Genomic DNA, 13,549 nt, shown 5'->3' with positions numbered 1-13,549 from the left:
GTGTAGGGAGATAAGCTCCCTTTGGAATTCAAGTGTGATTTAAAAACTTGTGTAGCTAATTCAGATATGTCTGTCTGAACAAAGGCTCAACTGACATAACTGTAGACGATGCCAAATGCCCTGTACTATTATCTTGCCAGCTGCTGTTTCCCATGTTGCTGGTGAAGAAACCCACGTGGAAGGCTAATAATTTCCAGTGATTTCAAGGTGCTTCTGACCATGCCCTAATTTATCCAGTGGGGCACTGGATAAATACTTTAGCAAGAGGCCATTTGTATAAGATAAATTATTTTCCTATTGGTAAGCACAGCTATGGATGAAGAAAGAGCTAGTGCTGAGCATAAAACTCTAACACAATTCTGTGGCAGCTGGACTTTGGTACAGCCTTATTTCTATAAATGTCCATTTGTCTTTTCACACTAAGTTACTGCAGTACAAAATATCTCAATCGCACTTTAAGACTTCAAATCCATGTAGACATTCCTCAGAAGTAATGATTCTTATCCACTCTTCATCATCCAAAATGTGCTTGTAAAGAAGGAGAAAAGATTTTTGCTTTGTGTAGAAGCTTTCTGGCAGATAGAATTTTAGTTAATATAATGTATTTGGAAAATTATTCTTTTTTTCAGTTTTGTATCCAGTACTGCACATATGTGTGTGTGTGTGCTCTCAGGTAGGTTTTGGAGTTGATTTGTTTGTTTGTTTGTTTTCTGTAGTAAAAAAGACAACAGGACAAAATTTCTTTTCACAATTAACCTTCTACTTGACAAAGAATGAGTCTTTATTATTCATAAGGCTTCATAAGAGTAATGTTTGAGTGAAAAGGTATTGATTTTATTTACTTATTGAACAAAATAAAGCAAGCAGGAAAATTATGTGTATGTGTAAGCAGTGCAGCTACAGTGCAAGGACATATGTATACACCACACAACAGCAGAAACCAGTTGTGTTGGAAATGAATGGGAGTAAGGCGTTGTTGTGTAGAGATAAGATTATGGGATAGGTTTGACAGTTTCCTTTAGTGAGGTTAGATTAGGATAAAAGGAAACTTTGATATCATACTATTGTGATATTGTTATCTTGATGAAGACACAGAATAAGCTTAGCAAGTTCTGCCATAGACCCTGATTTTTTTTCATGTCAAAAGCTACATTGGAAGAGTTGGTATGTTTGGGCAAATTATTGACATACAAGATTACATTTCTTGGGTTCGTTTATGAAAAAAGCTACAAGGAAGTTAAGATCTTATTGTCTGACTTCCTGCCAAACAGCCTATTGCTATCCAGTGCCTGACTGTCATAAAAAAAATATTATTAGTAACTTCAAATGGAAATTATCAAAGAGGCACTTACCACATGATTAGAGCTACCAATCTCATGATAGCCTCATTAAGACTATCAAAGAAGTCTTTTAATGCCTGACCTTGCTCCCTCATGTTTCCAATCACCAGGCCAAAGCTTATTGAGAAAACCACCAAGCCAAGGGCATTCACTCCATTTACAGAACCTGGAACAGGAACCAGTTCCTCTTTCATTCGGGTGAGGGTTTCCATTGCTTCTGACACATTGCTTATTATGGAAGCCACTGTGGATGTGTCATTGGACGGAATATCTACTTTAAACATTCTCTTTTCATAGTTAGTTTTGAACTGTTAAAACAAAAATAAAAGAAACATAGGAATTACGTAAATTATAGCAAACAAATGAAAAAACCAAATTTATTTTATTGATAAATAATTATTAAATTATTATTATTGTAAGTAATATAATTCATTTTCTCTAATATTTGTGGGTAAAATGTACTGTGATGAAAACCTGACTTTCCTGAAAGCAACAAAAATCCATATTAACTTCAGGAACTAAATCTTCACCTTTAGCTCCCAGCACTTACTTTCTCATAAATATGCCAAAATCCAAGATTCAGTTTTGTCACGCTCATGAGTTTTTTGACTGAAATGTTTAGGCATAGTTTTGCATTTGTATAAATTACTATTTCCCCCATAACATAACTCCAACTGTTAAATAAATAGGTCTCTTTTGGCTAGTGAAAATATTTTCATGTGCTTTGGTATTTCCTTTCTTTTTCATCTTACTGAATTAGAAAAAAATTAGGCTGAAAGTAACTTAAACTGTGGCCCTTCTCTGGACCATCTCCAGCCTGTCCTCATCTATTTTCCATAGTGGGGACCGAAACTGAGAACAGTACTCTAGATGTGGCCTGATGAGTGCTGAGTAGAGTGGGATAATGACTTGGTTGTCTCTGCTGGTGATGCCCCTGTTGACGCTGCCCAGCATTCCGTCAGCTTTCTTTGCTGCAGCAGCACACTGTTGTCTCATACCGAGCTTGTTGTCCACCAGGGTCCCAGGTCCCTTTCCACAGAGCTGCGTTTCAGCCAGGCAGATCCCAGCCTCTGCTGCACTCCTGGATTGTGTTTCCCCAGGTGCGAGACCTTACACTTGACCTCGTTGAACTTCATCGGGTTCCTGTCTTCCTGCAGGGTGGCTCTCCATTCTGCAGTGTCCACTTCCCACTCAGCTGGGTTTTGTCAGCAAACTTCATCAGGGTACACCTGATCCCCTCATCCAGGTCACCCAGGTAGATACTAAACAGCGTTGGGCCCAGTATCCACCACTTCTGACATGCTGACAGTTTGAAGGAGCTGTTTACCAACACCTTGTGGTTGTGGCCTGTCAGCCAGTTCCCACCCACTGCACAGACCTCTTGTCAAGACCATAACATACATCAGTATCTCTAGGAGGAGGCTGTGGGGGACTGTGAAGAAAGCCTTGGAAAAAACCACGTAGACAACATCCACTGCTTGCTCCAAATCCACAGAGAAGGTTACTGTGTTGTAGAATGTGATCAGGTTTGTCAAGCACAATTTGCTCTTGGTGAATCTGCGCTGGTTTTTCTGTATGACATGCTTCTTTTGACTTGTGATAGCCTCCAGGAGGACTTGTTCCGTAACTTTCCCAGGGATTGAAGTAAGACTGAGGGGTCTATTATTTCCTGATTCTCCTTTAAGCCCTTCTTGCAGATGGGATGAACCTTAAATGGTTCCATTATGGAATGGGCAAATGAATTTAAAAATCTCAGTATGCTCCTAAACACCTGCTTTGAAAAGAAGTCTTTCACCACCTAATGCTTTTCCAAAGAGAATCATGCATCCTGAATGTTTCTGTTGGGGCTCAAAAAGCTCTGCAGCTCCATTCTGACTAAATTCTATAGAACACAAAGAATACTGAATGTCACTAGTACATTTTTCACATATTTTTAATAAGTCTCAGGATGCTAAATAACCTATTACAGCAATGGGATGCTGCTGTCAGGGTTATGCAGCAACTTTGGAGTTTTATTCCTTTAGGCCTGCCAACAAAATTCAAATATTAAGATCAGGAGCTGTTGTATTATTACTAATGCCTGTAGACTGTTGCGTGCTCCAAAAATATGAGTGAAATACAGTGCTACTTATGACTAAGACGGGAAACCTGACTATCAGCATCTATCAACACTGTCCTAATTTTCTGTTATTTTCCACACCTGAATAATTTTATGCACTCCTTCCATTTATTTGCTGTACCCCCCTAAAGGCTTTAAGTCTTTTAAAATTTCAAATAAAGAGGAGATTTTTAGAGAGTTCCTGAACAAGATGTAATAGAACAAGTCTCCATGGAAATCAGATATTCTCAAGTGTTAAATGAAATCTGCTGAAAGGTTTTCAGATTTGGGCTGTGGTGAGAGGAGGCAGCTGACCTGTTTGAACAGCTGGCTGACAGGGAAAAGCCCACTTCATCTCCCTTACTTACTCACATCCAACTTGTGAGAATTTCTCCTCTGTGTGAGTGTTAGTTTGATCTCTCAGTGAGCCAATTCGACTTTTTAAATTGGCAGAAAGCTTACTAAGCAAAAAAAAGTGGTCATTTTTGAGTAAAGGCAATGGAGGTGGATCAGGTCACTGACCAATGAATGTCAGAGGGGGCAAAACACTAAGACTGGAACTACATAGCCAGGAAAGAAAGGATGGGATTGCCTTTTTAGAGTGACAGAGAGTGGAAATGCAAATTTTCTATAAGTTCTCACTGAGTTTTTAATTCAGTCCTGACAGAAATGTCAAAATACTGTCTTACACTGTACCTCTTATAATATTTTTTTTTAAAATGTGTACAGGTACGATAATTGTGTTATATGTATATTTTTTATTATTGTTTTTCAAACAATAGGGAAAAAAACTTAGGAAAAATTCCTTAATGAAAATATCTGAAGCATGTAATTATGCTGGACTTGTGGGCATAGAGATTAAACAAACATAAAAAAGCAAGCTGTTTAATGAGGATGAGAATTGAAGCCTGAACTCCTACCAAATTTCCTATTCATTTCCTGCTTTCCCTAGACACATCACAACTGACTCAGTCCTGATTCTCCTCCACTGCCCTCAGGTCCTTCTGTCATTCCTACCTATCTGACTAGGTCAAAAGCAATGCGTGATAACGGCTCTTAAGGTGTTAGATGTGCACTGCCTGGCTGGTTGGTTGCTGCCTGTTGGAACAGGCCACCAGTTAGTCATAAATTGTTTTTCTTTCAGTGCCAGCTCATTCATGATTTGTCTGAGAATTGCCCCCTTCAGGTAAAATTAGGTTGGAATTGGCCATTGGACTCAGAAATTGCAACATGGGACTGAGAAGAAGTTGGGCAACTCCAGGGGAGAAAGCCTGATCACATGAAGTTTCTTATCTTTAAAAACCCAAGTTAGAATAATTGTAGGTTGTGATAAGCACTTTTTTTTTTTTTTTTTGGTGTTGATTTTGGAATTCTGTCCCAGCAAGATGTTGCCTTTAATTCTTCATTAGTTAGGTCTCTTTTGGGATATAACATGAAATCTCACCTAGCAAAGTGGGACCTCACTTAGCAAATTCTGTTTCCATTTCACCTGGTACTGGTACACAGAGATGTAGATCTTATCTGTTGATTCACCCTGTTGGTCAGACTTAAGTATTCAGAAATGTTGCTAGGGAGAGTAGACTTTCTGGAACCCCTTCCAGAGCAATTGAGAAACGATTTGTTTAGAATGAGATTTGAAATGGGAATCTGAGCAACAGGAATCAGAGCAACTTTATTTCATCTGGGACAGTCACTTGAGCTAGCCTTTCATTCTTTACCTCTCAATGAGATTAAGGACAACTTTGTGGAGGTGTCTGTCTTCTTATGTCCAATGTCATCTATCAGAAGGCATGAGAAAGTTCCTGGTGGAGCTGAAGAAATTAAGTAAAACCAAATACAGGAAATGCAAAGGAGATATCTACTAAGGAAAACGTGTAAGCTGAGCTTTATTTTTGTTAGTGCTTTTTCAGATGACACTGATGATTCCTACTTTCAAGAAGATCTCTGTGTTGGTGGAAATCAGTTATCAGCTGTTCCTTTAGCTGAAACTCACATTTTAATATTACACTGTGATTCTGCAGATCCTTGTTCTTTGGCCAAATTCCATGATGGAAGAAATTGGACAAAGAGAAAGGACACATATAAAGTTGTTATGAGTTGGTGATATTTTACTAGAAGTCCACACACCTGCCCTGATAATCCGTGATGAGTGAGACATCATTGAAGTCCTATCCCTTCTGAGGGTGTTTAGTACATGTTTTCTCCAAGCAGAATTTTTTTTTTCCCTAGGTAAGGTTTAACATGTAAAATACTCATAATTTTTCCTTAAGTTCATGTATAGAGAACAAATTAGGAGCAAGGTAAATATTATTTGGAACATATTAATACTAATAGCTTTCTGTGAACAACGTTATCCACAAGAAAAACATAAAAATAATGGCATTTCTGGACTTTTTTTGCAAGACACGGTGCTAAAGAATAACTTTAAAATTAATTTTAGTTATCTCATGAAATAAACAGTGTAATTACTATTGCATAATATTATGAATTAGTTGTTTACACATTTACTATTATTTGGTTTTCATTAGTTGTACAAAATACCCACAGACATTTGACTTGAATATATTGCATGACATTTTAAGAAACAACGTTATAATGTGGCAGCAGCATGTGTCAGTGGTTCACTTGCAGACAGGGTAATTGCAAGGGTAACCGCTCTGAAAACTCCTAATTTACTGTCAGTACTCTGAAACTGTATAATTAGCACTGTCTGTGCCAAGTCTGTAGGATGATGTAGTTTTTAGTGAAGGATAATTTTAAAAGCAGCAAGTTTGCTTAAATGCAAGACCCCCCACTTCCCCCCCCCAAAAAAAAAAGAAAAGAAGGCAGTGATATCCCATCTTCCTAATTAATTTATTTCTTTCCATATGGACATGTGTGAAAGCATTCTAAATTGTCTGCAGAAGAGCTGATGACAGAGATTAAAATATATCTTAACTAGCCAAAATTATCATGAGGAATACACAGCATATATTAGTTTCCATGGCTGGATGTGTGATTAACACTTCCAATACCCTTGATAAGGATGAGTTCAGGGAAGAATATTTAACTAAAAATAGCTCGAAGAAATGCGGTTATCAGATGCACCTTTCCATTCCTTCAAGCTTCACCTGGCATCAAATTCTACCTATTCACAACAGAATGACCATCCCAAAATGGTTAGACTGATTCTGTTTCTCTTCATGTCCCAAGTTCACTTGTGTTTCTTTTGTCTTTCGATGTATCTCCAGAGCACAGCACAAAGAACAAGCAGTTAAAAAGCAGTATCTGCTTAACAAGCAGACTGCTTACAGCTGAATATCCCCAGGCCAGATAGCATTTTTGAGTTTAGGAAAGAAAGAGAAATGAAGAGATAATGGCCAGAGCTGAAAGATATATCCAAAGATTTCTTCAGATATCCCCTAAACAGGGGATGAGTATAGTGCTATAGAGAGAATTCTGAACAAAGTAGTCTAGTTTTAGCTAACTGTGGAGTATTTATCTGCAGACAGTCTTTTCAAATTCTCCTGTTACTGATAAAAATCACAAAAGCCCCCAAATGGCCAGTACATAATGAAGGTAGCAACGTATGTAATATGGAAATAACCAGCATCAGAAAGCACACTCTTCGGAGTAACACTTGTTTCCATTGATCCCTATCTGCCATTGATTGAGGAGGTCCTGGTAGAGGCAGGGTGCCAACAAGACTTTGCTGTTTCATAGGGGAAGAGGGAGTAACTAGTGAAATAGTAACAGTAGCAGAGTGAAGATAAAGCTTAACATTTTCCGGATTATTCTTCTTAACTTGACTTGCTAGGCAACTGTGGCTCTTTGTCCCTGTAGACTTTCCCGGGGCATGGGGCTGAATGCCACAAGATAAGCCTGAATTGGTTCTGCTGATTCTCAGCTGAAAGGTTTGAATGAAAGGATTTCCTTCCCTTTTCTGCAGACTTTCTTTCTCTCCTACAGGGACCCCTCCTGGCTTCTAGGACCCACAGTGGGGAGTCCTTTTAAGAGTGGAAGGAGCATTTTGTTTCACCTCTCTCCCTGTTTCTGAGGAAGAAAATGTGAAAAGAAGGAGGAGGAGGAGAAAAAGCATCAAGAAAAGGCAGCTTTATTTACCTCACAGACTGGTTGGGAAAGAAGAACAAGGAAAGCGAATTCAAAAGACCAGAAGACAGAATGAGGAACAGTAGAAAATTTAGGAAGATCCTTCCTAAATAAGTCCTAAGGTCCCAGTCTTCTTCCGTGACTCTTCTTCTTCCAGCAGCAATCCTATAAAAACTTCCCCAACTCCACCTAGAAACTCTTCACACGTTGGTTACTCTCTCCACACAGCTCCGTTTCATTTGGAGGGAAGCAGTTCCACATACAGAAAACTAATTTCACTTCACTAAAACTAACTATGCGAAGGAAAGTGCAATTTTCCATGTCCTGGTGCTACAAAATTTGAGTAACAGCTGATCTTTTGGGGTTAAAAACTTTGGAAACTATAGTTGGTCTTGCATGTCAGTGGAGCTGCTTTGGGAAGTGCATGCTGTTGAAAGAGTAACAGATTCAAAACTTGCTTTGAGTACTATCAGAGTCATTAGAGGACCTGTCTGCAATCCATGGTGAGAAAGAAAGGAAAACCTTCCAGAGAGTTCCAGTGCAGATCTCTGTCATGAAAGACACCTGCCTAAGGATGCCATAAGACAGAACGTGACCACTTAATATATCAAAAGATGTGGTATGGCTGTGGAGCGCACATGCCAGTGGAGGTTCCAAGTGTGCAAGGCTGTGATCAGAATTACGCCTTTGAGTGTGGGTGCCTATGAGTAGTAGTCTGCTTTGTGTTTGGGCCACGGTGTTACAGGAACAGGTTAGTGACAGATGGATTATCCTTCTTGAATCTTCTGAGAAACATGTGAAAAAACTGATGTAAGCTTTTGAAAATAATGTTATGGAGACAGATGTACAAAGTTATCTGGATACCTATGAACTTTACACGTGCTTGTTTCACCTGTCATGTTTCTAGTTTAACAAATCTGCTATGACAAAGTAACTTTTACCTAAAAATCTAGGGTTTGGTACCTGATTAAAAAGGTCATAGTATCAGTGTGACAGATTTTAAAGCCTGGTGCTTCAGCAAGCACAGTTGCTGCTGAAAGTCAGAAAAAAATTTCATTAAACATTCCTTGTTTTTTGAAACATTTCTCAGAAATCCCTTTAAACTGTAAAGCACATGAGAAATACAATATGCTCAATGCAAACAGGATCAACAGGACATCTTTAATTAAGAACATAGACTTAGGACTGCTAGTCACTGAGTCAAGTTTCCTGTTGCAGTAGGATAGTTTATTGAAATAATTTTTCAAGCTGTATCTAAAACTGATGAGGTAGTTTGTTCCCACACCTTCTAGGTAAAGAAGGTTAAAAACCTTACTAACTCCCACTTTAAATTCAGTCATAGAGAGTTCCTTTTCCGCTTGTCTTAACATTTTTACTAAACTTACACCGATCTGTTCCCAGTTTGGCTTTTATACCTGAATAGTTTTAGAATCAAGCTTCTTTTTGCTTTATATGCTTTGTTCTTTGATAATCCCAGCAAGCCCTCTCGCCACTGAGCTCATTTTGCATGGATCTGCCTATGAATGTAATGACCTGAACATACCCAGTATTCCAGACAGTCACATTCCTCTGGCTTTATTTCCTTGTGGGATTTCTGTCACTTAATATAACCTACAGCTGAATAAGAGGGGTTTTAGTTTTTTTTTCTTTCTGATGATGATTTAACATCTCAAAGCAGAAATTATTGCTAATTTCTAAATGCTTATTTCACATATGATGAGAAGCTACAAGGAGATAATGAAACATGCCAACATCTGCAAGAGCCGATTCACTTCGTTGTTGTGACTTAATAGTATTACATTGTGCCAGGAAAATGCCATCGTCTTTGGCATTTGTTAGATTCCTCAATACAAAGTGATTGGACTTTCTTCTAATCATCTGTTAATTTCATTGTATGCATTTTAGGGCAATGAGATTCATAAAACTTGGAATTGAGGTGCACCCAGTCCTTCGGCAACTTCCATTGTTAATTCTATAAATTCTACAGTTCTTACAATAATCTTATGCCCTCCTCAGCTATTTCACTTCCCTCATATTAAAGATTTTGTTTTCCAGAAGTCCAAAAAGTCAATTGCACTTCTATGGCACAAAACAAAACACACACACACACAAACATACCAAAAAAGAAAAAAAAAATTTCAAGGAGAGAATGAAAAGAGCAATCTTGTGGAAGAAAGATGGAAGTCTATTTGGTACAATCTGTGTTTCAGAAACTGGTGTTACTATTTTTTAAATTTCTTCTAAAAAAATTCTAAATTTAAAAATCTTTACATTTTAAATTTAAAAATATTTTTAAAATGTATTTTTCATTTTAATTTATTATGAAGTCTTTACTCTTTCCTTCGAGGTACTTCTGTCCTTCAGTACAAATGACGTCAACCTAATGGGTTATTAACTGCTTAAATAAATTCCCAAATCTTTTTGAAACTGCAATTTGAAAGGCACTGTGATTGTTTGCATCAGTTATAGATAATAACTTCCCAACTTGAAAGATTTGTTAAAAATACTTTCTGCTAGATCTTTAGCTTTATGCCCTGATTGTTTCAGTATTTTGAGATGAAGATGATATCCTTCCCTGGCTTCACTACATTAAATTATTTGAATTTTGTTTCTAGTTGAGATACAGACTTTTGTATTTCCATACTGCTCTTCTCCATCACCGTCCTGAGTTCATCACCATTCTTACTAAAAACATAGGCATAGCATGTGTTGGTTTTGGACCTGGGTCTAGTTTATCTTTAATCTTTACCAAATCATTAATCTAGAAAGTCACTGCCTTTTATTGGTTTCTGTTTATATAACTAGAGAAAATGTTAGTATTTCTTTTCAATTCTTCTGCAAAATGTGACTCAGCTGGACTTTGGAAAATTTCTGCTTTATCCTCTTGCTTCTTGACCTCCATATTTCAGCTTTTTGGTTTCTCATTGCTACATCAATGACTGGTAAATTATATCAGTTCAAGATTGTCTGTGGGTCAATGTGAAGCAATTGAATTATGAAAATACACACAGTACGTTTCACTGAATCTATCACACCCTTCTTTAAAAAGAGGAACGTAACTACCTACTGTTGTTTTCTCCGTAAAACAGCTAGGGTTAATGATAGAGGAATTTGGGAAGCAACACAGAGCTTTCCTATGCACTCCTACCACACATGACAGGAAGACCTCTGTTTTGATTTTGGTATTGATGACCACAAAATTGTTTCTTCTGCTTTGAACCTATGACATTCTTGAACACCTTCCAGTCTTTGTTCAGACAGTGTGTATTTCAGTAACTCCCAATTTAACATAACGCTGGTTTGGAAAAGTAAATTTTGTACTGATTTTAATGAAGCTTGCTGTGGAGTTACGAATTTTGAAAAAAATTTTTTTATTTGCTGTGCTAGGTGGGTTTTCTTCACTTCTCATAGCAAATACTGAGACAGTATGTTTGAAAACAAAGCACAGGTTTGGTTGGTCCAGTTTGGGTTTTTTGAACAGCTTGCAGAATACATAAGATTTGCATACATAAGATTTGCATATGTAAGATTTGTTTCTGCTGAAGGTACAAGCATGTGATATTCCTAACGAAAATACTATTACATTTCAGTTTCTTACTTTGTTTTGTTTTAGTTGAAAATAACAGAAGATTTTTACCTGTTTAAAGCAAGCTTCCACCAGATTTGGAGGGAACATATTTCTGTGAAAAAGAAAGAAAATAACATGAGAAGGAATAAGGCTCTAGTAATATCTTAAGTAGGGACACAGCTAATAAAAGAATTGACCAGATAATTTTCAAAGAAATCCTAAGACAGTTATGTAATTATGTATACAGTGAGTAGAGCTTTGCATATAGCGTTGGCCTGGTTAGCTTTATCAGGACAAAACGTAGTTGCGTTGGATAGATCCTGGCAATTGCGATCTCTGTATCGAATATTGTATAACAGGTTTGGTTAAGGAGCAGGATATTAACTAAATTTCCAAATGAACAAAGCTCTGAGGGCCAGTCATGACTTTTAATATTGTACTTATTAATGCTTTCTGAATCCAGATTAATAAAGTAGCTATTGATATTTAATGAATTTCTACTTCTCAAACGATTTTTGCAGTCACATAGCCTGGTACATCACTACATTTAGCATTTGATTTAGAATCTTGTAATCATTAAGAAATAAATATTTTTGAAGTTTGAGCATTCTTTAATAATAACACATACACAGACTGGATTATATACGTCTGTGTATACTTGTTACATATGGGGGTTTGTTTCTTTGCTTTCCAGAATGGTGACATTTCTGAGGGAATTAGAAGCAGCCTAACTGAGTAAATCTTGAGGAATCTGAGTGCAAACCTCTTCATGGGTCTTTCTGAAGTCCCCCTTCCTGGCAGCATGACTCTGGGAGGCCTTTCTCCATGTCTCTGGCTTCTCCAAATGGGTTAGTGGAACACAAAATTTTGGTGGCTTTACCTGTGGAAAAGCTCCCGAGTTCAAAACCTCAGCTTCCCTACTCCCTGGAATACATCTGTGACATATTAGCTCTATAAAAGAGGCATTGCAGAGTCTCTGAGCAAGGAGAAAACAAGATTTTATATCTGTGCCCCTCTATTTCAAGCATTTTACGTGATTGTTTCTGGAATTTATTTCCCATCTATACAATTTAAAAAGTTGAATAGATGCACCCAGGGCGGCAGCTACAATTCAAAATTAAAATGAATAGCTAAAACAGGGATTCAAGTGAAGTGAGAAAACTGTCAAAAGTTAGGAGCAAAGGAAAGCAGAGGCATTTGGTAATAAGGATCGTGCTATGGAAGGAGGGGAAATGACCCATGCAGATAGCAGAACAGAAGTCTTTATTTTGTGTATGAAAGAAAGAAGTTTCTTCCCTTTCAACAGCTTGATTTGAAAATAAATCCATGTATTCTTTTGTAGCATTGTAAAGTTTAGAGAAATGGGTATCATAAAGTTGAAAAAAATTTGGCTAGCTTATGCAGTCATAAATCAGGAAGATTCTATTTCCGTGAATCTAAATTTTACTGTTGTTACTATTGGTACAGAAAATGTGCAATATCATAGCCATACCTGATTAAATCAAGAAAGGCATCTGCTGCTGTCACTTGCACAATTTTGCCTTCTCTGTGCATGTTTTCTTTAGTACCTTTCCCAGGGTGGATGATGATCACAATGACTATACCAATCAGAACAGCAATGATCGTAGTACTCATGTAGTAGACTACTGCTCGGACTCCCATCTTCCCTGATGCTTTACTATCCAGGGCAGCAATTCCTAGTAAATTTAAGCACAAGCACGTTCACTTCATATAGTTGTGAGTAGAGAGTATAAACTCAGCATGATGAAAATGGTTTTGTGGGAAGAGGTTTGATGATCATTACATTTAAAACTACCCAAGATAAGTTGGCCCTCTTCTGCAGCTTGTACTGCCGCTGTCCTCCCATCCCACCCCCAATGCCTGCTATTACATAGTTTTCTATTACAGGAGTTACAGCTTTCTGTGCTTTGTTAACACTTCGTTTAAAGCTGAGAATATCAGACTGATGCTGTGTGGCACTCCCTATACTCCAGTGAGCCACTATATGAGTTTTGATTAGTATAGTTACCATAGTCTAAAAAACGTGCCTTAGAAATGTGCTGCAACTCTTCTGTACTAGTAAGAAAGAAAACAGAGTACTCTCAAGTAATGTTGATAATGTTTGCTACAATTAACATGTGTGAAGACTTTTGTCCAATTCCTAATGGAATGACCTCAGTTTACCTTTGTCTCAAGCCATGGTAGTTTAAAACAGATTAAATGCTGTTAGTTTGTTTCAGAAAGTCCTTACTATTGTATGAATAAGCATTTAGAGTCTTTTATAAGCTTTTCAAAACTTGTGACATGAATCCTAATTCTTGGCTGGTCCTAATGCATCTGATCTACTGTGAATACTAGGGTGCACTCAGTGGCATCTGCTGAAGTGTTTTTTCATCAAATTGCACTAACTGGGCTGCACTGTGATTTTTTAAATGAAGATGCAGTTGAGTAGGG

The 13,549-nt window shown here is 37.5% G+C and overlaps 1 protein-coding gene across 4 annotated transcripts in view; it reads right to left on the bottom strand.

The window, feature by feature from the left end:
• The window catches only part of SLC1A3 (solute carrier family 1 (glial high affinity glutamate transporter), member 3), a 66,551-nt gene that overhangs the window by 5,870 nt on the left and 47,132 nt on the right, over positions 1-13,549 (bottom strand). For 3 of the 4 annotated variants that reach the window (XM_010131497.1, XM_010131499.1, XM_010131498.1), the window contains 3 exons: positions 12,588-12,792; positions 11,165-11,207; positions 1,353-1,648 (listed from right to left, as the gene is read on the bottom strand). In XM_010131497.1, the coding sequence (XP_010129799.1) occupies positions 1,353-1,648; positions 11,165-11,207; positions 12,588-12,792 (544 nt within the window). The remainder of the gene's footprint in view (positions 1-1,352; positions 1,649-11,164; positions 11,208-12,587; positions 12,793-13,549) is intronic. The other variant, XM_010131500.1, reaches the window with a different exon arrangement.

The sequence above is a fragment of the Buceros rhinoceros genome, unplaced genomic scaffold, assembly GCF_000710305.1.
Source record: "Buceros rhinoceros silvestris isolate BGI_N320 unplaced genomic scaffold, ASM71030v1 scaffold10402, whole genome shotgun sequence".
Lineage (NCBI taxonomy): Eukaryota > Metazoa > Chordata > Aves > Bucerotiformes > Bucerotidae > Buceros > Buceros rhinoceros.
This window is presented reverse-complemented; position numbering and strand designations above follow the sequence as displayed.